Source organism: Balaenoptera acutorostrata, chromosome 15, assembly GCF_949987535.1.
Source record: "Balaenoptera acutorostrata chromosome 15, mBalAcu1.1, whole genome shotgun sequence".
In the NCBI taxonomy this organism is placed as follows: Eukaryota; Metazoa; Chordata; class Mammalia; order Artiodactyla; family Balaenopteridae; genus Balaenoptera; species Balaenoptera acutorostrata.
Genome location: NC_080078.1, coordinates 7,253,529 through 7,279,725, shown reverse-complemented (window position 1 = coordinate 7,279,725; position 26,197 = coordinate 7,253,529). Strand labels below are relative to the sequence as shown.

At 52.9% G+C, this 26,197-nt stretch overlaps 2 protein-coding genes across 4 annotated transcripts; one reads left to right on the top strand and one right to left on the bottom strand.

The window, feature by feature from the left end:
* Positions 1 to 244: 244 nt before the first annotated feature.
* GNB2 (G protein subunit beta 2) lies at positions 245 to 5,444 on the bottom strand. 2 transcript variants are annotated; one of them, XM_007186621.3, is made up of 10 exons: positions 5,284 to 5,444; positions 2,911 to 3,056; positions 2,658 to 2,696; positions 2,435 to 2,541; positions 2,061 to 2,124; positions 1,815 to 1,977; positions 1,654 to 1,720; positions 1,112 to 1,313; positions 803 to 1,019; positions 245 to 723 (listed from the first exon to the last, which is right to left on the bottom strand). In XM_007186621.3, the coding sequence occupies exons 2-10, from the start codon at positions 2,965 to 2,967 to the stop codon at positions 617 to 619; spliced, it is 1,023 nt and encodes a 340-aa protein (XP_007186683.1). In that variant the 5' UTR covers positions 2,968 to 3,056; positions 5,284 to 5,444; the 3' UTR covers positions 245 to 616. The 2 variants fall into 2 exon arrangements, with proteins under 2 accessions (XP_007186683.1, XP_057386161.1); XM_057530178.1 differs by lacking the exon at positions 5,284 to 5,444 and adding an exon at positions 3,148 to 3,291.
* Positions 5,445 to 13,368: 7,924 nt separating this feature from the next.
* ACTL6B (actin like 6B) lies at positions 13,369 to 25,733 on the top strand. 2 transcript variants are annotated; one of them, XM_007186622.2, is made up of 14 exons: positions 13,369 to 13,462; positions 13,910 to 13,986; positions 14,181 to 14,346; positions 14,651 to 14,751; positions 19,495 to 19,592; positions 20,214 to 20,308; positions 20,374 to 20,480; positions 21,169 to 21,258; positions 21,408 to 21,469; positions 21,587 to 21,701; positions 21,814 to 21,894; positions 21,993 to 22,088; positions 22,298 to 22,384; positions 25,455 to 25,733. In XM_007186622.2, the coding sequence occupies exons 1-14, from the start codon at positions 13,438 to 13,440 to the stop codon at positions 25,533 to 25,535; spliced, it is 1,281 nt and encodes a 426-aa protein (XP_007186684.1). In that variant the 5' UTR covers positions 13,369 to 13,437; the 3' UTR covers positions 25,536 to 25,733. The 2 variants fall into 2 exon arrangements, with proteins under 2 accessions (XP_007186684.1, XP_007186685.1); XM_007186623.2 differs by lacking the exon at positions 21,814 to 21,894.
* The last annotated feature ends 464 nt before the right edge of the window (positions 25,734 to 26,197 follow it).

The window sequence follows — 26,197 nt, the reverse complement described above, 5'->3', positions numbered from 1 at the left end:
ACAGGCAGGGGGCGGCTGTGCCCGACCAGCCTAACCAGGCCAGACTAGAAATGGGAGGGCTGTGTGTGTGCAACACCTGTGACCCGCAGGCCAGAGAAGGTCCTCCTGCCTGTGACTCCGCTTCTGGCCGAGAAGGAATGGTAGTCCCCACCCCACTACTTGGAGCCCCACGTCCCCCCAGCCAGTCTGCCGCTGGGGACAGATACCTAGAGCGAGGAAAACGCAAGCAAGGGTAGAGACCAGGTACAGAGTTGGAATTGGTTCCTTTATGGAAAAACTGAAAATATAATAAAAATTAAAATAAAACCAGTTTTAAAAAAGCCAGCCCCTGGAGTTTCCACCTCCTGCCTCTGGCCCTCCAGAGGGATGAGGCCCTGACCCCAGGGCAGCAAAAGGATGAGGGCTTTCTGCCCCTCCTCTTCCCCCATTCTATTCCCATCTTAATCTCCACAGTGGGGGCCCCGGGAGGAACCAAACCTGGGTAGGGGAGCAGGGACCCGAGGCCCCGTGGCCCGAGGAGGGAGGCTCGGTGTGCACCCAGCCCCAGAGCTCCCGGCCTGTAGTGTGGGCATGGGCAGGGCCCCTCCTAGCCTGGGCCCAGCTGGGGTCGGGGCTGTTAGTTCCAGATCTTGAGGAAGGAGTCCCAGGAGCCTGTGGCCACAGCCATGCCATCGTCAGTGACCCCAAGGCAGCTCACTCGGTTGTCGTGGCCTGCGAGGACACCTGGGACAGAGGGGGACGTCAGAACTCCAGCCTCGTTTCCCTGTCCCCGCCCGCCCCCTGCTCAGCTCCCAGCTCTCACCTGCACGGTCGCCCTTCATGGCATCCCAGATGTTGCAATTGAAGTCGTCGTAGCCAGCGAGCAACAGCCTGCCGCTGCGCGAGAAGGCAACAGAGGTGATGCCGCAGATGATGTTGTCATGGGAATACATGAGGAGCTCCTGGTCGGCCCGCAGGTCAAAGAGGCGGCACGTGGCGTCGTCAGAGCCCGTGGTGAAGGCATAGCCGTTGGGGAAGAACTGCAGGACACAAGACCAGAGTGGGATGAGGGTGCAGGGCAGGGCCAGGAGCCTGGCAAAGATGGGCCAGCCCAGCTCGCCCCAGAACTTACAGCCACGGCATTGATGTCGGATTCGTGGCCGATGAAGGTCTGTCGGCACATCGAATCCCGCACGTCCCACAGCTTGATGGAGGCATCACAGGCACCTGACACAAAGGTGCGGCCGTCGGGGGCCAGGGACAGGGACATCACATCCCCACTGTGTCCAGCAAAACCCACCGTCTGCTGGCCTGTCTCAATGTCCCACAGGGCACTGGAGGGGCGACAGGAAGAAGGAATGGATCAGAGACGGATGCAGGACAGACTCCCTCTCCCCTTCCCCTCCACCCTGTGAGCCCAGGCCCAGTGAAGCCTCCACACAAGGGGCACCAGCTGCCACTGGGTGACAGAAGCCTGCTCCTGTCCCAGGTGAGGAGGGGTCCCCCCCTTCCCCCTCCATCCTGCCACCAGAGCAAAAGGCTGAGTGTTCAGAACAAGGGCTCTGCCGGTGCTCTTGCAGGGTGGGGACTACCCGCTGAGCACTGAGGCGGTGCTCCCTCCCCCGGCAGGAAGTGTAGGTGAGCCCCGACTGCCTAGCCCTGGCAGGGCCTCACCAGGTGGTGTCCCCAGAGCTGGTGATGATTTGGTTGTCATCCAGGAAGCGGCAGCATGACAGGTACCCTGGGGAAAGGGGCTGGTCAGCCGGGTCTTTAAGGGAGGGCAGCGCAGCCCCTCGCCCCGCAACAGTGCCCACGCCTTGCCAGGCGCCTCTCACCAGTGTGGCCAGGCAGCTCCCGGCTGACCCTGACATTGCCCTCACGGGTCTTGAGGCTGTAGATGGAGCAGATGTTATCCAATCCCCCACAGGCCACAAAGTTTCCTGAGGGCGCGTAGGCACAGGTCATGACCCAGGAGGAGCGCAGCGGGATGGCATGGACCTATGGACGAGGGGCAGTGACCAGGGTCAGAGCCAGCCAGGGCCTGCAGCCCAGCCCCGTCCGGCCTCAGGTGCCACCTCTACCTTGTTGGTGGTGTAGCTGTCCCAGATGATGAGCTTGCCGTCCTGGGAGGCACTGACCAGCAGCCTGTCGGAGAGCGGATGAAGACGCAGAGGGCTCAGGGTGGGAAGCCCCCTCTGGAGGCAGAACACCCTTCGCCCTCTCCCATCTGGTGGGAGACAACTCCCGGCAGCAGCTGAGAATTTCCTGTCGGTATGGCCCTGTTTCCCATCCCCTGGGGATGTCTGGGAGTCATGGGCTTCCCAAACAGACTTGGCAACAGGGGCATTCTGTTTCTGGCACCAGACGTGCAAGGCTACCCCTGCCCACCCTGCCTGCCATAAACTCAGCCCGCGGCAAACACGACAGCTCAGCACACAGCCCCAGCCACACCCACCTTGAGTCTGTCCCCCAGTGCATGGCGTAGATTTTTGCCAGGTGCCCACGGAGGGTCCTCCGTGTCCTCATTTGGATTCTCCCCACTGGGTCCAGCCCAGCTGTGATCTGGAGGTGGAGGCAGAATGGGCTCAGGAAGGTTCAGGCGGCAGGGCCCTCTGAGAAGTATGCTTCCAACCCGTGCTCCTTCCCTAAACCCAAGTCCAGCCCTGGATTCATCTCACCTGGGTCAGTGTTGAATCCCCACATGCTTTTCGGGCATCCTATAAGAGACGGCAGAGCCATTCAGAGAGAGGCACGAAGAGAAGACAGGAGGAGAAGAAAGAGAACAGGAAACAGGAATGGAGAGAATGAGACAGGAGGATATTAGGGTACCCCACCACCACCCACACACACAAACCCCTCCCGTGGCCCGGTGCACACAAGCCACCCGGCCCTGCCCGCTCAGCCGCCCCAGCCCGGCAGCCAGGCCCTCACCCGGATCTGGTTCCGGAGCTGCTCAGCCTCCTGTCTCAGTTGCTCCAGCTCACTCATGGCGCCGGGCCCGTGGGGCGGGGTTGGGGGCGGCTGGGGGCCGCGGGACGGGGGCTGGGGGAGGCAGCTCCTCGCCGCTGGCCCGAGGCCTGGGGGATACAGGGCTGACGTCAGGCCCAAGGCCGCCGGGGAAGAAGGGGGAAAGGCGGGGTTGAAGCGCGGCCCGGAAGGGGTAAGTACCGGTGGGAGGGGGAGGGGGCGCCAGCGGTGGCCGCGGTCCCCCGGACAGAGCACGGGTCTCTGGCACGGGAAAGACGTAGCCGGGGAACAGCTGACTTCCCCAATCTTCCTCCCGCCCCCCGGAAACGGAGCGGGAAGCTCAAGAGGAAGCGCAGGGGAAACCCCTCCCTCGGACAGCAGCCCGGGCGGGACACCCGCGGCAGGAACTGGGGTGCGGGAAGGGGCGGGGAGAGTCCCTTCGAAAACAGACCGGGCGTCCTCCCCGGCCCGCACAGGCACCGCCCTCCTAGCACCTAATTTTAAAAGGGACCGTGCCTCTTTAAATTCACCCCCATACACCGCACACCCTCCACACACACATCCCCAGCTTCGACTGGGGGTGGGGGAGACCAGAGGGGAAAGCTGGGCTGTTCGTGGGGTTGCCTAGGCAACCGTCACCCGGACTGAGAGCACCTCATTGGTGAAGTGCCCCCACCCTAGCCCGGTTGCCGAGGCAACCCGCATCCACGGCTGAGACCTGTAGGGTGGATGACCCCACCCCCGGCCCCATCGCCCCCGCCCGACCCAGCCTCCCGCCCCTCCCCAGAACCAGCCAGGGTGGCTGTTTACAGGATTTGGGAAAAGCCGATTGGGCACTAATAGGTTCGGGACGGCTCACCCCGGATTATCCCTGGGCCGGCTGCGCCCCATTAGCCGCCCGCGGCGGGTGGAGGCGAGGGTGGCGAGGTAGCCAGCCCTAAGCCGCTGCTCCCTCCAGCGGCTAGGCCGCCCGCTCCGGTGCGCCCGCAGAAACCCCGTGGGAGCCGCTCTCGAGTAATTAGGGCTCCAAAGAGAGGTCCCGGGCCCCGAGGCGCGGAGCTGCTCTCTCCCAGGCGCCGGCGGGCGGGCGAGCGGGCGGCCCCAGGCGGCCCGGCTCCCCAAGAGCCCAGCCCGCGGGCTCCGCGCCGGGGCCCGGAGTCCTGCCCCACCTCCCCTTTAGACACCTGTGTGATCTGGCCATGCACACTGCACTCTGCCCACCCAGGCGTCCCCCATCCTGCTCCCACTTCCCCCGTACCCTGGGCGTTCCTCTTCCCCACTGACATTTCCCCTCTGTTCAGCTTTTCTACGCCAGCGCCAGAGGACGCCCCTCCAAAAAAGGGAGGGGGCAAAGCCCCCCACCCCACTTCCCCAGCTCCGGACAAAGCCCCTTCCTTCCAGCTGCCGGCAGCCCAGGCGGGGCGGCAACGCCAGACGCCCGGGGCAGAAGGAAGCAGGCCGGGAGGAAGCCGCTGGGGGCGGGGGCGACGCTCCCAGACCTCAATCCCCATCACTCTCCAGGGCCCCCTAGGCGGCCCCGGGTTCTGGGCATACAGCAGCCGGGGGTACCACGGAGAAATGGGGGTGCAACCACCTCCGCAGGTCTAGCGGGGAGAAGGGGAGGGGACAAGGGAGGGTCCCCGGATCTGGCAGCTGGAAGGCGCGGGCCGGTGCCGCGCTGCGAAGCGCAGTGGGCCTGGTCCTCCGGCCCCCACGACCTCCATTTTGCCCAAATGAAAGCTATGCGGGGGGGGTGGGGGCCGCCTGGGAGCTAAGCGTGGGGTTAGGACTACTAAAGGGAATAGGGTGCCGAGGTCTCCGGTCTAGGGTAATGGGGCCAGAAAACACAGGCAGACCCCAAATCGAGGTGGAGACGAGGAGAAGGGTAGCCTCGCGGCCCTGCCTGCCTCTCAGGATTCTGGAGTTTTGCAAGGCGAATGCCGGCGGGGGTGCAAAATGGGAGTACACGAGAGGTGCGACCCAGGGGCAGGCAAGGGGGTGGCAGAGGTGGGGAAAGGGGGCGGGGCGGGGCCTAGAGGAAACCCCGAATTTAGACCCCCAACTTCTCAGGGAACAAGAGGTAGGTGGGGCTGGCCTGGGATCTGGGGTCAGGCAAAATAACCCCGATGGTGCAGCGAGAGCGTGCGTTATTGGAGGCGAGGGTCCCCCAGTTTCCCTTCCGGGTTTGGGAGCGACGGGGCCAGAAAAAGGGAGGGGAGGTCCGGAGAGTTACGTCCGCTCCCGAGAGGCCAGACCGGGGAGACAGACAGAAGAGAGGTTCCCCCATGGGAATTTGGGGCTGGGGGGGATGAGGACTCCTTTTATCAGCGGAGGTACCTGTGGCGGTGGGACTCTGCGAAGGGTCGCTAGAGGAGCGCGGGAGGTCCTGTCTTCCTCCGCGGCGGAGGCGGCAGCGGCGGCGACGCGGATGGATTTCCTCAGTCACCGCAGCTCACCGTCCAGCTCTGCTCTCCCTAGAGCGGAGGGATCCCGCCCGCCAGTGACGCGGCGTCGCCGCCGCGCCCAGGGCCCGGCTGGGCGAGACCAACTACTTAGTGGGGGGAGCCCGGAAGGGAAAATACCACCTAAGGGGCAAATATTGACCCTGTCACATCAGAGATATTACTCCACACTATTTCCACGCAAAACGGACCAAAACAGATGCTTTGCTTCCCAAAAAGGCGTAAGACATCTCCCCCGGGACTGGCAGAGATGGTACCGGCATAGGGGAGGGTGAAACCGCTGGATGATCACGTGACCTACCCTCCCGGATTGGGCGGCTCCAGACTGGGAAGGGGAGTTCGACGCCCCAGTTCTCGCCCTGGCTCCGCCCCCTGCATGTGAGACCACGCCCCTACTTAGGGGGCGGAGTTAGAGAGATCCTGACCCGCGCAGGGCTAGCCCGCAGGCCTCAGCGCTGTAGAGGAAAGGGCGGCGATGCCGAAGGTACCCGAGCAGGAAGGAGTGGGGGCGGCTCCGGCCCCTGGGAACTCAGGTGTGCTGTGAGAAAAGTCCTGCCCAGGCAGTGTCCCCACGTTGCCCAGTGGGCTTTTGTAGAACTCTTTACAGGGCTGCATGACACCGTAATAACAACTCATATTTATTGATTTCCATACTTATTTAATGCTCACGACAATATTATGAAGTTAAGTACTGGCACTGTTCCCATTTTATAGTAGTGGAAACAGATTCCTAGGGCTGCAGAGTTAAGATATGAACCAGGGCAGCTTTATCGACTTTACTGTGTGCAGTGCTAGCCTCTTGATGAACCCCTGGACCATCCCTGTAAAGGGATGAGAATGTAAGTATAAGCCTCAGTTCCCACATTTACAAAATGAGACTGTTGATAGCTAACTGCCCTGCAAGTCACCTTGGATTGTTATGAGATCCCCACAGACTGTGGAAATGTTTTGGTAAGTTCAAGTCAATGAATAGCCTTCGAGTCCTCATGAAATTTAAAAGTAAAAGTATCAAAACAGACACTTTTCATGTAACCTCTGTTAAAGGCATCACAAATAGTTTTCAAAGCACCAATTTTGGGGCGGGGGGTGCAGATCTTAGTTCCTCAACCAGGGATTAAACCCGGGGCCCAACAGTGAAAGCACTGAGTCCTAACCCACTGGACCGCCAGGGAATTCCCGTCACAGCACCAATTTTTAAAGAAAATAAGAAAAAAAGTCATTCTTACTTAAGCACAAATTCCATGTATGTGCACTCACCAATTCAGTGATATATTAGCAGTAGATAAGAGATGTCAATTAGAATTTGGAAGGGACCTTATATTTACTTCAGTTTCAATCTACAGATGGGTGAAGTGACTTCCCTAAAGTCATTTAGAAAACTAGCAGCCGATGACTAGAACCCAATTTTGTTAATATCTATAGGGTATCTGACACTGCTTCCTCTCACTTGGGTTCTGTGCTAACATGCTTCCTTGTTTTAACTCAATCAGCAAATATTTATTGAGTCCCAAAGATGTATCAGGCACTGTCTTAGGCCCTGGTGATACAACCTTGAATTTGTGCACCCTCCTCTGCCTGCAGGGAGCTTACAATCTACAGAGACAGATGGTAGACAACCATGGAAATAACTAGTAGTACTGGAGGCTTGGAAGTGCCATTTACTGAGAGCAGAGCAGTTGGAAGGGGATATATTTGGGGAAGAAGATCAAGAGTTTTAAGTTGGGGCGTGTTAGGCTTGAGGTGCCTAGGAGAGGTGCAAGGCAGAATGCTCGGTAGTGGCTGTCGCAGCAGGTCTGGGGCTCAGCAGGAGTCTGGGTTGGAATAGAGCCTTGAGAATGAGTGGCATTTTAGAGCAGTTGAAATTATAAAGAGTTTCAGGGAAAAGACAAGATGGCCTAAGACCAAGCCCTGAGGAACTCCAACATTTAAAGGTCAGGCAGAGGAGAACAGGCTGCCAAAGGAGAAGCCAGAGAGCTAAGAAGAAAATCAGGAGAACGTGGAATTCTGGAACCCAACAGAATTTTTGGAAAATTCTGTTCCAAAAAAGGAATGGTAAACTGTGCTGAATGCTGCAGAGAGGTGAAACAAGGCTGGACTGGGAAGTGGGCATAGGATTGACTACCGTGGAGGCTGCTGCTGGCTTGGTCTGGAGCATTTGCAATGGATGCTTTGCTTGCAGTGGGCTGAGGGCGAGTGAGAAATGAGGTGGTGGAGACGACCAAGGTGGCCAAGGCTTTGGGAATCTTGGCTGGGAGGGGGTATAGAAAGGTGGGGCGGCAATGGGAGGAGAATGTGGAGTCAAGAAATTTGTGTTTTGATGGGAGCTCCTGGAGCTTGTTTAGATAATAACGAGAAGGGCTTCCCTGGTGGCACAGTGGTTAAGAATCCGCCTGCCAATGCAGGGGACACAGGTTCAAGCCCTGTTCCGGGAAGATCCCACATGCCATGGAGCAACTAAACCCGTGTGCCACAACTACTGAGCCTGTGCTCTAGAGCCCACAAGCCACAACTGCTGAGCCCGCGCACCTAGAGCCTGTGCTCCGCAACAAGAGAAGCCACCGCAATGAGAAGCCCGCGCACCACAACGAAGGGTAGCTCCCACTCGCCACAACTAGAGAAAGCCCGTGCGCAGCAACAAAGACCCAATGCAGCCAAAAATAAATAAATAAATTTATAAAAAAAAATAAAAACCTTGTTTATAAAAATAAAAAATAAAAAAAGATAATAATGAGAAGGACAGAGAGGAGAGAGAGGTGAAGATAGAGACAGGTAGGGGATGACCAATCTCTCTGAGAAGGCAGAAGCCCTGGCGCACATGTGGAAAACCTGGCCCTGGTGGGTCATGGGGCACTTCCTCCTCCCTCTGACTGTTCTTTCTCAGGCTTCTCCTCTTCAGGACACTCTGTAAACGTTGATTTTCTCAGGATCCCAGCTTCAGCCTCCTCTTCTCACTCTCCATGTTATTCACTGGTGACTCCAATCACTACTGGGACTTTCATCACCCCTTAATTGCTCATCACTCTCAGATCTCTGTCTCCACATGCAGGCTTGGTGTCCGTCCACCTGCAGACTGAACATCTCCACCTGGATGTTCATGGACAGTGGTGCACTGGAGTCAGCTCGTGCTAGCTTGGATCAGCTCACAAGAGGCCACTGTATACCTCTCTTCCCAACTCCTTGTTCAATGATGTCATGTTGATAGTAGTAACTTGTAATCGTTGTGGTGAGAGTATTTACACCATGGAAGTAAGCAAATGCTTCAGATCGAAATTCCCCTTCCCCGAAGAGTTGATTGTTAAAACAGTGACTGCACATCACTGTTTACAGATGTCTCACATTCAACATATTCAAAACTAAAGTAATCCTCTTCCACCCCACCCCATCCTACCCAACCCTACCTCTCCTCTGAATCTCTTGGCCCAGTTAACAGCACCACCATCTGCCCAGGAGATTCTCACCCCCTCATTCCCCATATCCAAAAGATGGTCAGTTAGTTAGGCTATAGTCCAAGCTGCTAGAACAAAGAGTCCCCAAAATTCAGTGGCCTAAGTGACAACCCCAGAATAGATCCTCCAGGACTGTGGGGCATCTCAGCCATCCTCAACCTGTGGCTTCCATCTCTGTGTCCAATGTGGCCCAGGCATTTCCCACTATTGTATCTGAATCCAACTCTTGGGAAGGGGGATGGCATGGAAGCACGAGTTCTTTCCTGTTTAAGGACACCACTTACTTCTATTCAGAAGTTGGCCAGATGCAAGGAAGCCTGGGAAATGTAGTCTGTAGCCATATACCCAGTTAAAACATTGCTCATAAAGAAAGAAGGGGGGGGGGTGGGTCTTCCCTGGTGGCGCAGTGGTTGAGAATCTGCCTGCCAATGCAGGGGACACGGGTTCGAGCCCTGGTCTGGGAAGATCCCACATGCCGCGGAGCAACTGGGCCCGTGAGCCACAACTGCTGAGCCTGCGCGTCTGGAGCCTGTGCTCCGCAACAAGAGAGGCTGCGATAGTGAGAGGCCCGCGCACCGCGATGAAGAGTGGCCCCCGCTCTCTGCAACTAGAGAAAGCCCTCGCACAGAAACGAAGACCCAACACAGCTAAAAATAAATAAATAAATTTATTTAAAAAAAAAAAAAAAAAAGGAAGAAAGAAGGGGGACTTCCCTGGTGGCATAGTGGTTAAGAATCTGCTGCCAATGCAGGGGACGTAGGTTCAGTCCCTGGTCTGGGAAGATCCCACATGCCGCGGAGCAACTAAGCCTGTGCGCTGCAACTACTGAGCCTGTGCTGTAGAGCCTGCGAGCCACAACTACTGAAGCCTACGCGCCTAGGGCCCATGCTCCACAGTAAGAGAAGCCACTGCAATGAGAAGTCCGCGCACCACAATGAAGAGTAGCCCCTGGTCGCCGCAACTAGAGAAAGCCCACGCGCAGCAACAAAGACCCAATGCAGCCAAAAATAAATAAATTTATTTTTAAAAAAAAGAAAGGAGGGAGATGGCTATTGATGTAAGGCTAGCAGTCTATGTCATCAGTGAATACATCTTGTCAGTACTACCTCTCCAATATTGCTTAAATCTATCCATTCTACTGTATGCCAGCTGCTATTACCTTGGTTCTTGCCTATTTCCTGGCCTTTCAGGATAGTCCCTCTCTAATCAACCTACCAAATAGCTGCCAGAAGGTATCTTTCTAAAATGCAAGTTGGATCGTATAACTTTGCTGTTCAAAGCCATGCAGTAGTTTCCCACTGACTCCATGAGAGGGGCCAAACTTCTTTGCAAGACACAGAGGCTGGGTCTTTTCCCCTCTATTAAGAATGCCTTCCACCCCCCATTCCAATTCTACTTCCTGTCAGTTGGGAAATTTTTCATTTTCTCAGTCTTAGTTTAAATATTGCCTCCCTAACTACATCATTGTTTGTGCCCCACTGCAGTGCTGGCTCCATGCCTGTTGCAGTGTTTACTGGACTTTCTTTCTGGGCACTTGCCACCTGCACTAGGGGCTCCCTGGGAAGCCAGGGCACTTGGCTTGTCTGGAAGAGGTCTGGGTGAGAGCTCACCAAGCAATGAATAGACCCAAACAAGATGCCAAATCCTATCCAAGGTGTGGGGTCTGGGGGTCATGGTCCTACCACCTTCAATGTCATTACCAGGTGCTCAGGTTTGGCCAATGTGAGAACCTCCAGATGACTTTATTGAGCTAACTGTTTAATCATCCATCTTCTAAAATAGACATTAAACTCAGTGAGAGTCACATCAAGTTATATGAGCCATTTTATTCCCAGTGCCTATCAGGCACCTGGAGAACATCTATGAAATGAATAGAAGTATGGCAACATTTTCCCCAGGACCAATACTCTTCACATGCCACAGTTCAAATCTCAGCTGTCCCTTACCAGCTGAGTGAACTTGGGCCAGTCATTTACCTCTCCATGCCTCTGTTTCCCTTGCAAAATGGGGATGATGATCGGGTCATTATGAGGACTAAATTACTTAATATTTGTAAAGCATTTATAACAGTGCCTGGCACATAGCAGATGCTTTGTGTTTGCTAAGTAAAAACAGGGTTCAGGCATAAACAAGACAGTCTTTGACTATTTTTCTAGTTTCATCTTCCCCTGACGCTGGTCTCTGCCACCAGCTCATCTCCAACTCTCCTATTTCCACGTATGGACCTTTGCTTACCCCGTTCTCTGGGCGGAAGACCTTTCCCACCTTGTTCACCAGTGACCGCTATTTATCCTTCACAATTCAAACTTCACTTTTAGAAGCCTCCCTGGACTCTCAGAGACAGGTAGCCCCTCCCTCCTCTGGGCCTCCATTTCACCCCACTTTCATGCATGTCTGAGCTCCCCACTGCACCAAGACTCCTTGAGAGCAGGAATATATCTTATGCACCTTAGTATTCCCATACCTTGTACAATGCCTGGCACACCGTAGGCATAAAAGATATTTGTTGAATCAATGAATGGATGAATGAAATATATTAATAAACTTTACCTTAACCACTTCCATCATGCAATAGAATATCATGTCAGATCCTATGACAAATGGAAATTGGCCACAGTTGACTGGGCGGTAAATCAAGTCTAGTCGGTAGTTCGCTGACTTTAGCTTTTCCATCAACCATGAGAGGAAAAATCATTTTACCAGATAGACTACAGATTTCTATGAATAAATGGATAATAATATTAAAGCCTCAAAAATGCCCTAGGGATTTTCTTAAGACCCAGTGTTTGCTGAATAGCCCTGTGTGCCCAGCTCTCAGCCAGGAACTTGATTCTGGCATCAGACTGAGTCCTCACCACCAGCTGTCCTACAAATGGGGACAGTGAAGCTTGCAGAGGGACACAGGTGTTATGAAACAAGGTCACCTGTCAACTGGCTGATGCGAGATGTGAGTTCTCATCCTGGCTCCACCCCAGTGGGCTGTGTGACTCAAGACAGGGCCCTGCCTCTATCTGGGGAAATCCCTATAAAATCTAGGAGTTGTATCCATGATCAGTAAGGTTTCCCCTGACTGGGGTAGTTTCTGAATCTGAGATCCTGACTGGGATGGGGGAGGGGATAGTGGGAATTGACAAGGTGAATTAACAAGGGAAGTGAAGCAACATCATTCAATGTCAACAAAAAGGAGAGGTGCAGACCATGAATAGAATCACTTTCCCCTCCAGTGTTCTCCTTTAATTCTCACCTCAGCATTTTGAAAGATGAAGAAATGAGGTGCTGAGAGGTGAAGGGGCTGTTGCAATTCATCCAGGCCTCAATTTATAGAGGACAATGACTGACCTAGGCTCACTCTGGGACATTTCTGTTTCCCGACTCCTGAATCAGCTCACCCCTCCCACCGAAGCCTCCAGTCTGGGGAGCCAGGACTGGGCTCAGAACCAACCCTGGGCATGTGAAATGCCACTGTCGCCAGTGGGTAACGGATGAGCCAGCTCAAACCATCTGTCCTTTGGCTGAGGAAGGGTGGAGTCCCTTACAGAATGAGTATCTGATGAGCTGAGAACCTTCAGGGGCATTGGGCCGGCCATCACACAGAACCCTCTTCCAATGCTATCTCTGGTCTTATTGCCCCCCACCCCTAAACAAGTAGGTGGGAGGGCCCCCAACACATGCACATATGCATATGCACACGAATGCTGACACACTCACATACATACAGGCACACACCTACCCATATGCTCACATAAGAGTCTCTCAGCTGAGCCAGGCTGTCAGAACCACTCCTTCACCTTCTCTTTCAAAACTGCTGTGGAGATGGCCTCATGCCAGGAGCCAAGAAGGACCTAGGAGCCTATGAGGGGAAAATCTACTTGCTTGATAAATAACTCCTGAGAAGAACAGATGAAAAGAGAGGGAGAGGGAAAGGAAGCTAAAGCTGGGTTAGCTGAGCGCCATGTGTGAACGTGTGTACATGTGCATACACGTGTGTATGTATAAGGCCCAGGCACCAGAGGACCAGCGAGGAAAAGAGGGACCATCAGAAAGACAAGGGTGGCAAGCAACAGGGAGAAAATGGAGATAACCCCTTCCCGTACCTCTCCCTCTCCTTCCCTTTCCTCCCTCTCCCAGTGATTTCATTCAGTCCTGGGTATGGCAGAACCTTGCTCAGGAGCCTGAGAATGGACGCGTCTCGGAGACTACGGCGCCCTTTCCTAGACCCCATTTTAAAAAGTAAGGGAGCAGGGGCCCCGTCAGTCACCCTACAGTCCCCGAATGGACAAGGTCTCCATCTCTTGCGTACTCCTGCTCTCTGCCAGCCTATCCATTAGGGCCGGCCTCGAGGTGCTTGCTAATCCTCTCCCCGGCGCCTAAGGTTGAGGTGTCTGCCTCTTTAAAGCAGCGGCCCCCTGCCGGGTTATTGTCTGGCTTCTCAGCCTATCGGCGGCGCCGTTGGGGGCGGGGAGCCTGGCCTCCCGATTGGCCGCCCCGAGCCCCGCCCCGCCCGGGGTCCCGGGAGCTGTCCGGCAGCCTCGGTGCTGATCCCGCCGCCGCCCACGGGCCGCGAGCAGCGCTGAGAGGGCACTATGAGCGGGGGCGTCTACGGCGGAGGTGAGCGAGCCCCGGGCTTCGGGCTCTCCAGCCTGGCGCGGCCTCGCCCGAATCCCAGCGCCCCGAACCCGCGAGACCCAAGCTCTGGGCACCCTGGGGCCTGGCATCTCGGCGCTCGAGCAGGTCTAGCCCCTGGTTTGCGTCCTGCGCCACTCCCACCTTCGACCCCCGCCCCCGGACGTTCGCGCGCACCGGGCCCAACCTCTCTACCATTCAACCCACCACCGCCCGGCCCCCAGCCCAGCAAGGAGAGTGGCCTGAAAACGGCCACTGAGCAGAAAGGGACTTTGGAGTCTTGACCCTCACTCCCAGGACCCTAAACTGTTGGCCGAGCTCCCACCCGCACCGTCCGGCGTTGAAGGTGGCTCTGCCCTGACCTCCTTTCGGAACAATCCAAGAGGAGACAGTTTGGGAGAGATCCCCTCACAAGTCTGTCTCCCCGCACAGATGAGGTGGGGGCGCTGGTCTTTGACATTGGCTCCTTCTCAGTCCGCGCTGGGTACGCTGGGGAGGACTGCCCCAAGGTGAGCCTTCCAGCCCCCTCCCCAAAACCTAGGGCTCCCCTCCAGGCTTCCCGGTGATCCAGGGCTCTCGGAGCCCAGAGAGAAGCTTTGCTGAGTGGGAATGCGGGAGTAAACCTAGGGGTGGGCTGAGGGCCCTGCCATGGGCCTGGAACCGGGCAAGAGATTGATTTCTCTCCGCCCATGCCCCCCTCCAGGCTGACTTCCCCACCACGGTGGGGCTGCTGGCCGCGGAGGAGGGGGGCGGGCTGGAGTTGGAGGGGGAGAAGGAGAAGAAAGGGAAGATCTTTCACATCGACACCAATGCTCTCCACGTGCCTCGGGATGGAGCGGAGGTCATGTCACCCCTCAAGAATGGCATGAGTACGGGGCCCCCACCCACTGCCTCCTGACACAGACTCAGAGCCCACACCCAACAACCTGGGGCACAGCACCCCACATCCACAGAGTCTTCCTTGCAGCGACCCAAGTCCCAGGGATGCCCTCACTTCTTCCCACAGCTGCCTGGTTCCTAACCAGGGGCCACCAGATTCCTGGGAAGGGGGGACTTCTGCTGGAGCTTGTCTTATTTCCCCTCCCCCGGATTTTCCTTCCCTCCTTCCTTTCCTTCCTGTCCCTGGACTCCTGCCTGCCCACCCTCATCTCTCCACTGGTCTCCTGGCCCCAGTCGAGGACTGGGAGTGCTTCCGTGCGATCCTGGATCACACCTACAGCAAACACGTCAAGTCTGAGCCAAATCTGCACCCAGTGCTCATGTCCGAGGCCCCGGTAAGTGCCTCATCCAGCTGCTAGTCAAGCCCTGGGGCCCACCATTCACCTCTCTCCTCAAGCCATCATTCATTCCACTTCGCTTTTCAAACTTTCCTTCCAACTCCATCATCTTCAACCACTTTCCTTCCTGCCTGGTTTAGTCTCCATGCCTCCCTCTCTCCTCCAGCTCTATCCACTTGCCCTTCCCCCAGTCAACCTTATACACTGCCCCACCACCCCAAGTCCTTTTATGACCTTTTAACTTAAATTCTTTGTCAATATTATATATACATGTAAAGAATCAATTTGTTTTATAAAGTATGTTAAGAAAAAAAATGCCATTCATAGCCTCCTCCTTCTATTGCTCCTTTTCCAGAGGCAGTTGCTCTTCTCTCTTTTAGCTTTTTTTTTTTCTTTTTTGCTATTACCTTTTTTTTTTAACATCTTTATTGGAGTATAATTGCTTTACAATGGTGTGTTAGTTTCTGCTTTATAACAAAGTGTATCAGTTATACATATACATATGTTCCCATATCTCTTCCCTCTTGCATCTCCCTCCCTCCCACCCTCCCTATCCCACCCCTCTAGGTGGTCACAAAGCACAGAGCTGATCTCCCTGTGCTATGCGGTTGCTTCCCACTAGCTATTACCTTCTTTAAAAAATATTTATTTATTATTATTTCTTAATAAATTTATTTATTTATTTATTTATTTATTTATTTATTTTTGGCTGCGTTGGGTCTTTGTTGCTGCGCGCAGGCTTTCTCTAGTTGCAGTGAGTGAGGGCTACTCTCTGTTGCAGTGCGCAGGCTTCTTGCGGTGGCTTCTCTTGTTGCAGAGCGTAGGCTCTAGGCGCATGGGCTCAGTAGTTGTGGCTCGCGGGCTCTAGAGTGCAGGCTCAGTAGCTGTGGCGCACGGGCTTAGTTCCTCCGCGGCATGTGGGATCTTCCCGGACCAGGGCTCGAACCCGTGTCCCCTGCATTGGCAGGCAGATTCTTGACAACTGCGCCATCAGGGAAGCCCCTGTTTATTTTTTTTATTTATTTTTTTGGCTGCGTCGGATCTTAGTTGCGGCATGCTGGATCTTTCATTGTGGCGCAGGCTCTTCGTTGTGGCACGCAGGTTCTCTCTAGTTGTGGCGTGCGTATTTTCTCTCTCTCGTTGTGGCATGCAGGCTCCAGGGCACATGAGCTCTCTAGCTGAGGCGCGTGGGCTTAGTTGCCCTGCAGCATGTGGGATCTTAGTTCCAAGACCTGGGATCGAACCCATGTGCCCTGCATTGTAAGGCAGATTCTTTACCACTGGACCACCAGGAAGTCCTGCCATTACCTTTTATATCTCTAAATATCACACTTAAATAGCTGATTGTGAATTTTTTAGCTTTAAACATTATCTGTGGATTTCCCACTATAGAAAATGAGCATTTGTCTCTCTTTCCTCCCCAGCCCATACCACACACATTTCTTATTTCTTACCTAAAGTACAGTTGTAGTTTAGGGTTTTAATTGTTTTTTAAGATCAATATTCAGTAATTACACTCTTATTATTATGTATGCTAATCAGGCCTGAACCAGCAATAAACTGTGGTTTATTTTCCTTTCCTGTGCAACTTTTTGTTTTCTCTAGCACTGAAAATTGTCTTGGTTCTGTTTTCCTTAGTTTTTGTATCTACTTAATAATGTGGCCCTAAATTGTTCATCAGTTATCTATATCTTTTCTCAAGACATTAATTCCTTAAGGTGTTCTATCAATTTCTTCTTCAAGAAATCTCTTCAGGAGCCCACTGACCTGCTCTGCTTTGGACTAGTTACCTTCTATGCAGAAGATGTAGCTATCATCCTGACATCTCCCTTCACCATCATCTTAAGGAAACACTTTGCCCCTCTCCTGTATTAGAAGTCCTGTTTCCTGTATCACATGACTCCTTTTCTTGATTTTCTTCCTTGTTTTCATGGGGCACATCTTCCACTAACTGCCGTAGAAAGGTCATAAGAAGTAACATTTTTGAGACCTTGCATGTCTAACCTTGGATTGATAGTTTAGCTAGGTATAACACTCCAGATTGGAAATCATTTTTCTTTGGAATCTTGAAGGCACTTCTCCAATGTCTTCTAGCATCTACTGTTACCATCAAGAAGGCCAAAAACATTTATTTCCTGATCCTTTGGTGTAACTTATTTTTCTTTCTTAGAGTTTATAAAATTTTCACTTTGTCCTCAGTGTTTTACAATTTCACAATATTATATTGGTTTATTTTTGTCTATGGCTCTGGACACTCAATGTGTCGCTTTATTTTGGAAACCTATGTCTTTCAACTCAGTGAAAAAAATTTACTTACTTGATGATTTATTATTTTCAATTTTCTCTGTTCTCTCTTTTGAGAAATCCTATTATTTGGATTTTGTACCTCCTGAACTGGTCTCCTAATGTTCTCATCTTTTCTGTTATGTTTTCCATCTCTTTATCTTTTTCCTCTAATTTCCAAGATATTCCCTCAATTTGTTTTTCAACTCTTCTGTTGAGTTTTTAATTCATTCCTGCTCCTGTATTTTTATTTCCCGGGAGGTCTTTATTATTCCATGAATGTTACTTTTAAAGCATCCTATTCTTATTTCATGGGTGCAATATTATTTGTTATCTCATAGGGATATTATTAGTTTTGTCTTTGGAAGTTTTCATCTCCTTGTATAATTATTGTTCTTCCAAGTTGCTTTTTTTCCCTGCCCTTTCTTGGGAGTCTTTATCTCATTTCCTAGGTTTTTCTCAGATTTCCACAAATCCTTGGTTGTCTGCATATGTTTAGGAATGGGGGACTAAAAAGCTGATTGGGAAGGGGGACTTGCTGACTGCAGTCTTTGTTATAGGATGGTCTGACTGGGATGTTGCATCTTTAGATCTTTGATGTAACTCACAGGGAAGACTTCCAACCTGAAGACAGGACTGCCCAACCCCTTTCTGGAAGCCAAGTGAGCAAATAGGGCTGATGTTATCAGCATTCAATATGCATGGCATCACTTAATTCCCCTCTTTTAAGTATAGTGTCCTCACTCCCAACAGTGACAAGTGTCCCACCAGTTCAGAGACCCTCAGTTTTACTCTCTCCAGAGAATAAACTTCCACTCTTCTGCTGAGGTTGGAGTGGGCAATAGCCTAGTGACATGGAATTAGGATGAGAGTTTAGGGATCTGTTACTTGAATAGCTTTAAACAATCTTATTTTATTTCCCCTTTCCTTACACTTCCAGAGGTACCTGGAAGTTCCTGGAAGTTCAGAACTACCAACTCCAATCCCTGTGAGGATTCTGCCACTTAACACAGGCTGTTGTTGGCTTTTTCCACTACCAGTTTAGGAGTCAGCATTCTTGAATCTGTTAAGTCAGTTACTGCTCACCTAACTGATTTCCAACCTTCAAAAATTTGTTGCTCTTTTCTCATTTCTTATTCTTCTCAACCTTTAAGGGTTTATGCCTCTCTGTCTCTCTCTCAGGAAAAATTCACAGGACATAAAATTAACCTTTTTTAAGTTAAAAATTCAGTGGCATTTAATACATTCACAATGTTCTGCAACCATCACCTCTATCTAGTTTCAAAACATTTTCATCACCCCCAAAGAAAACCCATTTTCATTTAGCAGTTTCTCTCCACTCCCCCTGCCCCCAGCCCTTGGCAACCATCAATTGACTTTCTGTCTCTATGTATATATCTATTCTGGATCATTCACATAAATGGAATCATACAGTATGTGACTTTTTGTGTCTGTATCATTTCACTTAGCGTAATGTTTTCGAGGCTCATTTATGTTGTAGCTGACTGAGTGATATTCCATTGTATGGATATACCACAATTTGTTTTTCCATTTATCTGCTGATGGACATTTGAGTTATTTCCACCTTGGCTGTTGTGAATAGTGCTGCTGTGGGCAGCTTGAGTTTGAGTACCTGTTTGCAATTCCATTGGGTATATAACTAGGAGTGAAATTGCTGGGGCATGTGATAATTCTATGTTAATTTTTTGAGGAACTGCCAATCATTTTCTACAGCTGAGCCATGTAACCTTCCCAACAGCAATGGACAAGGGTTCTGATTTCTCCACATCCTTTCCAACACTTGTTATTTTCTGTTTTTTCGTTTTGTCTTGTTTTTAAATTATTATCACCACCCTAGTGGGTGTGAAGTGGAATCTCATTGTGCTTTTGATTTGCATTTCCCTAATGGCTAAAAATATTGAGCATCTTTTTATGTGCCTGTTGGCTTTTGTGAGTTTGGTTTTTGTTGTTGTTGTTTTTTAAATTAATTCCCCCTCTATTATAGTTTTGCTGGGATCTTGGGAGGGAATAAAAGTAGATGTTTGTATTCAATCCAACATTTTTACCCAGAAGTCTTCTTCCTCAGCTTTCTTGCCTCTGAGATGATTAGAGTGAGGAAGAGGGATGTACTGGCGGCTGGGGGTAGTGGGGCTGAAGTGTGTATTGCACAATCAAGAGCACTGGGCTACGAGTCAAGAGACTGTGACTCTAGACCCAGCTCGACCAAGAGCTTTCTGTGTGATCTTGGCCAGTTTCCCTCTCTGAGTTTTGTTTTCTTCAGTTGAGTTTGAATTGTGATCTTTAAAGTTCTTTATAGTTCTCACATTCTAAAGATCTATGAGGGTCAGGGGACCTGACCTCTGTCCTCAGCGCAAGACACGTGTTGGGGTGGGGGGTATGTACGTGGATCGGTGCCTTTCCCGTCCTGAATCTTCCCCTCTTGCACTTTCTCCTCAGTGGAACACACGGGCCAAGCGGGAGAAGCTGACAGAGCTGATGTTCGAGCAGTACAACATTCCTGCCTTCTTCTTGTGCAAGACGGCTGTGCTTACTGCGTATCCACTGGGTTAAGCTACTCTGCCAGAGTGGAGGGTCAGGGTGGGGTGTGTGGCGTGCTGAGCTGGAGGCTGGGCCTGATTCTATGGAGAGTAATATCCTGGATGGGGGCTAAGTGCCTTGGACCTTGGAGTGGCCAGCTCAGCGACCCTTTCCCATTCCTTGGATCAGGCTGAGCATTGAGAGTAGGGACAGGTAGGCAGCAGGTGCTGGGGCTGGAGGGAGGAGGGAAGGGTATATGACACTGACGTGTTTGTTCCCTTCCCAAGCAGCCAATCAGCATTTATTTTATTTAAGGATCTGCCTTGCGTTGAACCCTATGCTAGGCAGTGGAACGATATAGCCCCTAATTTCAGAGAGCCCATGGGACATAGAACTAAACCTAAAAAGAGGCTGGGAGCTCAAAAGGAAGGAATAGAGGAAGAGAGTGTGATTCAGACAAGAAAAAAGTGACAAGGGTCTCAGCTGCCTTTCTCTAACAGATGGGTCACAAACTAGAAGGAGAGATTTGCAGACTGGGAATGGGCTGGATCCAGGAAAGAAGAGAGTGACTAGGCCAGACTTGGGTCCCAGCCCCCTCTTGCTGCTGCTGTCTCTTTGACCTACCCATCCCACACCAGCTTTGCAAATGGACGCTCCACAGGTCTGGTGCTGGACAGTGGGGCCACCCACACCACGGCCATTCCAGTGCACGATGGCTACGTCCTGCAGCAAGGTGGGGCCTCGGCAGGGGTCGGGGGTGCCTTGAGGGACCAGGCCCTGACAACCCATCCTTTCCAGGCATTGTCAAGTCACCCCTGGCAGGGGACTTCATCTCCATGCAGTGCCGAGAGCTCTTCCAGGAAATGGCAATTGACATCATCCCGCCTTACATGATCGCAGCCAAGGTGGAGCCTCTGGGATGTCCTGGGCACTGACCCTATGACTGTCGACCCACTGACCCATCAGATATCAGGGTGGGGAGCAACCAGGCCCCAGAAGGACCCTCAGCCCTCAATTTGCAATTGAGGCATCAGAGATCTGGACAGGCTGAGGGATATGGCCGAGGTCCCACAGCCAACTGCTAGCAGGATGTGTATGTGAGGGTCAGTGTGGTGGATTCTGGTGTCCAGTAGACCCAGGTTCAAGGTCTGCTTCTGCCACAGAAGAGCTGTGTGACCTAGAGCATGAGACTGAAGCTCCCAAGCCTCAGTTTCCTCCCCTGTAAAATGGAATAACAGCACGTAGGGCTGCCGCGAGTGTTAAATGAGACACTGCATGCAAGGGACCCCCCACGTGGAACATGGATCCATAAAAGGCTGTTTCCTTAAGGTCTGGCCACCTACTGGATTCCCCAGGCCCTCAATCTTCTCTGACCAAAGCCTTTCAGATCAGCTGTACCCACTGCACACATGGCATCTGTGGGGATGGGCTCTCCCCGTTCTCTCTCCTCTAACAGGGAAGGGGGAGAAACACCTTTTCTGGGCAACAGAGCAGAGAACCCAGTGCCCGTTAGCTGCAGAGCTGGCAGTGTGGTCCGGGTGGGCTGGGCCAGTGTGGGATGGGGAGGGGTGCTCACAGGCTGTGTCCCCACAGGAGCCCGTACGGGAGGGTGCCCCCCCAAACTGGAAGAAGAAGGAGAAGTTACCCCAGGTTTCCAAGTCCTGGCATAACTACATGTGCAATGTGAGGCGCTGGAGAAATCCCCCAAAAGCCCCGCCCCCCATCTCCTAGTCCCCTGCCATGAGCAGCGGGGAGGGACAGAGGCCCTGCAGGCGGGGTGCGGTGGGGCCTGAGGTGGGAACCCAGCCCTCACCACCTCCCTGGGTTCTCAGGAGGTGATCCAGGACTTCCAGGCCTCCGTGCTGCAGGTCTCAGACTCTCCCTATGACGAGCAGTAAGTGCAGCTCATGGCTGGGGGGGTGGGGGGGGAAGGGGGCAGGCCTGGAGCTCAGGGGGGACCGCTGGCCTTCTGGGAGCACCCCCAAGCAGAGTCTTGCTCCTTCCTGGCCAGGGTGGCTGCGCAGATGCCCACAGTGCACTACGAGATGCCCAATGGCTACAACACAGACTATGGTGCGGAGCGGCTCCGCATCCCGGAGGGCCTGTTTGATCCCTCCAATGTCAAGGTGGGGCTGGGTGGAGGGCCCTGGATCCTGGGGTGTGGGAGAAGCTGGGAAGGATCACAGAGGTCTGGGAGAGGGGACAGAGGGCCCAAAGCCCAGTCACCTTTCTCTGCAGGGCCTTTCGGGGAACACCATGTTAGGTGTGGGCCACGTGGTGACCACCAGCATTGGCATGTGCGACATTGACATTCGCCCGGTGAGGCCCAAGCCTGAGTCTTGGCAGAGGGGCCCAGGAGAAGCGGGGGGGAGGGAGGGGCTGTCCCGTGACTGCTCACTCCTCCTCCCTGCTCTCAGGGCCTGTACGGCAGTGTCATTGTCACTGGTGGGAACACGCTGCTCCAGGGCTTCACTGACAGGCTCAATCGAGAGCTTTCCCAGAAGACTCCACCGGTAGGAACCCACCCCTGGCCAGGGCCCTGGACTCCAGTCCTGGCTCAGCCCTTCAGGACCAAGTCCTTCCTCCTTCCCACACATCAAGCAAACGTTCTGGCCACCACAGTGGCCCCTTCCTGCTGTGGCTTCCCAGTCTTCCCTACCCCCAGCCCTGTCCCTTCCCAGAAGCCAGGTGTCTGCTTCCCCCAGCCCCTCTTTCTCCCCAGAGCATGAGACTGAAGCTCATCGCCAGCAACAGCACCATGGAGCGCAAGTTCAGCCCCTGGATCGGGGGCTCCATCCTGGCCTCACTGGTGAGAGGGGAGGGGCCTGGCCTAGCGCTGAATGTGGGGAAGGGCAGATCCAGACAGCCCCCATCGCCTTGCCTGCCTCCTCATTCATTCATTCAACAAACATTTATGAAAGGTCAGTCAGTGCTCCCAGAAAGGTGGATCCTACATCAGGACACAAATCAGGGAGTGGAGGAAAGGAAGCCGGAGAGGTTGGCTGGGATGAGATTGTGGTGGTCTTGTGTGCCAGGGTGAGACCCTGAAGGTTTGGGGCAAGGTGATGTGACGGCCACAGGCACGTTTGGGAAGGTTATGTCAGACATGAGTCTTTGGGGATCAGGGTATGAGCTGGATGTGAGGGGACCTTGCCAGGAGGTTCTTCCTATTATCCTGGAGTCATGGAATGGGTAGCAGTGGGGATGGGGTGGTGAGCAAGGGGCAAACAGAAGGAGGCCGGCAGGTTGGTTCTGGGGCGGTAGGTGGGGAGTTCAGTCTGGACCAGCTGCTGGGATAGAGGCAAGACGCTGAGCGAGAGGTGAAGATGCAAACTGCATCTGGGGGGGCAGGTGTCAGCCACACAGAGGGGGACAGCAGGGCCATGACAGGACAGGGAGGATGTCCACTAGAGTGGGTGCCCCCAAGGAGACAGAAACAATGGTCAGAGTGACAGGAGACTGAACCCCTGAAGTTAGCTCAGGGCTGAGCATGTGTCAGTCACACAGTTGTTGAGGGCCTCCTGTGCACCTGAAGTGGACAGACAGCCCGACCTAGTCCCCGCCTCTGTGCATGGAAACAGTCTGGAAGCCGAGACAATTAAACAGGAGGTCATCACAAAGTGTGGGGTGTTCCTTCAAAGGAAGACTTGATCTCGTTCAGGGGTCATGAATGGCCTCTTAAGGGGCACTCAAGCTGAGATGAAAGAGTGAGTAAGAACTTATGAGGCAAAGTGGGAGAGAGGGTGCTTGGCTCCTGGGAGAAGCCAGGCAAGGCCAAAGGCAGTGGGCAGATGCTTTGAGATCTGAGTTGAGTGAGCTCACCTGGGCTACAGAGCAGAGAGTGGATTGGAGAGGGCTGCTGTGGTCTCCACTGTGACCTGCGTTTGACGGCGGAGCGGATATCAGGGGGTGGAACTGAAAGCTTATCAGAGGTCTGACTGACAGAATGTGGACACTGTTTGGATACGCGAGGTAAGAGGGAACGGGGTCAAGGACGAGGCCCAGGATGCTAGCTCCTGGCAGTTCTGTCCAAGAGGAATGTAATGTGAGCCACATATGTCATTTAAAATTTTTTAGTAGCCATATTTAAAAAGAGTCCAAAGAAACATGTGAAATTAAGTTTTAAGAATATATCGTATTTAATCCAATATATCCAAAGTATTATCATTTCAATATGTCACCAATATAAAAATGAAGATGTTTTACATTCTTTTCTCTGGATTTAGTCTTCCATAGCCGGTATATATTCGACATGTGGAGCATATCTCATTTCGGGCTAGCCACATTTCAAGTGCTCAATAGCTCCATTTCAAGTGTTCCATGTAGCGAATGGCCACTGGATTTGGACAGGGCAACTGTAGAAGGTGAGAAAGACCAGAGAAGCAGGTTTGGGGCAGGTGTGGGCGAAGATAGTGAACACAGCTGTGGACATGTTGAGGGTGAGGTCCCAGGGGACACTGAGGAGGAGGTGTCCAAAGACAGCTGAGTACAGTAAGTCCCCTACTTATGAACCTTCGGGTTTCAAACTTTCAAAGATGCGAATGTGCGTTCGCATGTCCAATCACATAGTTCACGTGTCTGGCGTACATGGTCACATGCGTGTATCCTCCACAAGTGATTGTGCTTTTGTGTACTTTACTGTACAGTACTGTATAGAGTACAGTAGTACAGTACTAGTAAAAAACAGAAGTGTTCATTTCATTGGTACTAGTGCAGAACTTCTTAGAATATGCAACCTTAGAATAAAATATTTCTTTAAAACATATTTCAAGCCCATAAAATAATTTCACTCTGAAGAATTTTGAATAGGAATGTACATTAGATATTATAGATATTGGAATGATAGATAAAAATCAGATACCATCTTTTTAATCCAGTTACTTCACTGTGACCACATTTGTTAAAACTGCGTTCAGTATTATGTGTGGTCTTTATGATTTCTTTGGATCCCTAGTATCTATATTTATTTCAGCAGACATAATATACTTGTGGGAAAAGTATTATAAACCTATTAAAGTACAGTACTATATAGCCGATTGTGTTAGTTGGGTACCTAGGCTAACTTTGTTAGACTTAGGAACAAATTGGACTTAAGAACATGCTCTCAGAAGGAAACTCGTTGGTATGTAGGGGGCTTACTGTATTTGGGTCTGGAACTCAGCGCGGAGATCTGCACTGGAAACCAGAGATGGTGGGAAGGGTGGGGCTTTGGCACGTGAGCAGAAGGGAGGGGAATGACCTGGTCCAGGAAGGCGTGTTCTTCCTGGACACGCCAAGGGACAGAAGCAGGGACACACACACTAACTTTCAGGCAGAGGCAGGACAACCACAGAGAGGGTGCAGTCTGAAATGCCATGGCTGGAGACCCTCAAGGCGCTTGTTTCAGCGGGAGGGTGGAGGTGGGGCGCCAAAGTGATGACATCCTAATATCCTGATGTTAGGTGGTGTCGGAATGGTGGGGAGGGAGGAGGAAAGATTTTTCTTGGGAAGGAGGGCGACTTGGCGTGTTTGGAAGGCCTGATGGAGTGATAGGGTATCTGGTGGAGAAGGGATGTGGAGTGTTGGGGCGCCGGTTGGCTGGCCTGGGGTTGTAAGCTCCACCTCCCAGCTCAAGAACAGCCCTGGGCCCCGGGCAGACTGGTGCTCAATAAATACTTGTTGAATGAATGAATCGTGGATTGAACGATATGAAGCGGGCATTCGCCCTCTGAATACGAAGGAGGGGACAGGAAGATGGGGCAAGTTGGTGGCTGCGGGAGGGCTGTGGGCTTGAGAGGAGGCGGTTCCGAGGGGTCGAGCCTGCGCGGGAGGAGTGTGGGGAGGCGCTTCTCCCTCTCTCCAGGGCTTCCCTGACCGCCGATGTCGCCCCCTCGACCCAGGGCACTTTCCAGCAAATGTGGATCTCCAAGCAGGAATATGAGGAGGGCGGGAAGCAGTGTGTGGAGCGGAAGTGCCCCTGAGGGCGCCCGCTCCCCATCCACAGGCCCGCCTGCAGCGGTGGGGGAGGGAACGCGAAAGCAAGGAGATGGTTTCCCCCACCTCTGCTCCGCCAGCGCAGATCGAAGCCCCCAACGCTCCCAGCTCCCGCTTTTCTTCCCTTCCCCACTCGTCCTCTTAGATTGTGACGTTTCTGGGTTGAAAGGAGTAAAAATGTTTTAAGAAAAAAAAAAAAAGTTGGCCTTTTTGGGGGTGGGCAGTGGGGGCAGGGGTCTGGAGAGAGGAGAAGGGAGGACCACACCTATACCCATTCGGAATCGCACGGTGGACGCCAGGGCAAGGTCTGCGGGCGGGGGCAGAGCCGTAGGAGCCACGGATGCCTCAGGTTTCAAAGGGGCCGCAATCCAGGGAGGATCACGCAGCGAGAACCCGGGAAAGTCGCTCAATTAGGCTCCCAGCGAGGAGCTGAGCTACCGCGGGAAGTGGGAGCAGGAGAGAGGATGCGGCGGTAGGGGCGGGGCGGAGCCGAGGAGCCGCCCCAGAGGCGGGGCCGGAGGTGGGACCTTGGGTGGGCGGGGCCTCGGGCCTCCCGGGAGGCCGCACTTAAGCACCCCTGGACCCACAGCTCAGGTGAGACGGGACTGCGCTGTCTTTTCCGGGGCGCTAGGCGGTGACAAGAGTGGGA

Bases quoted from the DNA above. Each gene is read 5' to 3' on its own strand.
- GNB2 (XM_007186621.3), bottom strand. From the start codon at position 2,967: ATGAGTGAGCTGGAGCAACTGAGACAGGAGGCTGAGCAGCTCCGGAAC. The intron at 1,978-2,060 runs GTAGAGGTGGCA...CCTCGTCCATAG, and splicing joins ACAGCTACACCACCAACAAG to GTCCATGCCATCCCGCTGCG. The intron at 1,020-1,111 runs GTAAGTTCTGGG...TGTGTCCTGCAG, and splicing joins CCGACATCAATGCCGTGGCT to TTCTTCCCCAACGGCTATGC.
- ACTL6B (XM_007186622.2), top strand. From the start codon at position 13,438: ATGAGCGGGGGCGTCTACGGCGGAG. The intron at 21,259-21,407 runs GTGAGGCGCTGG...CTGGGTTCTCAG, and splicing joins GGCATAACTACATGTGCAAT to GAGGTGATCCAGGACTTCCA. The intron at 22,385-25,454 runs GTGAGAGGGGAG...CCCTCGACCCAG, and splicing joins GCTCCATCCTGGCCTCACTG to GGCACTTTCCAGCAAATGTG.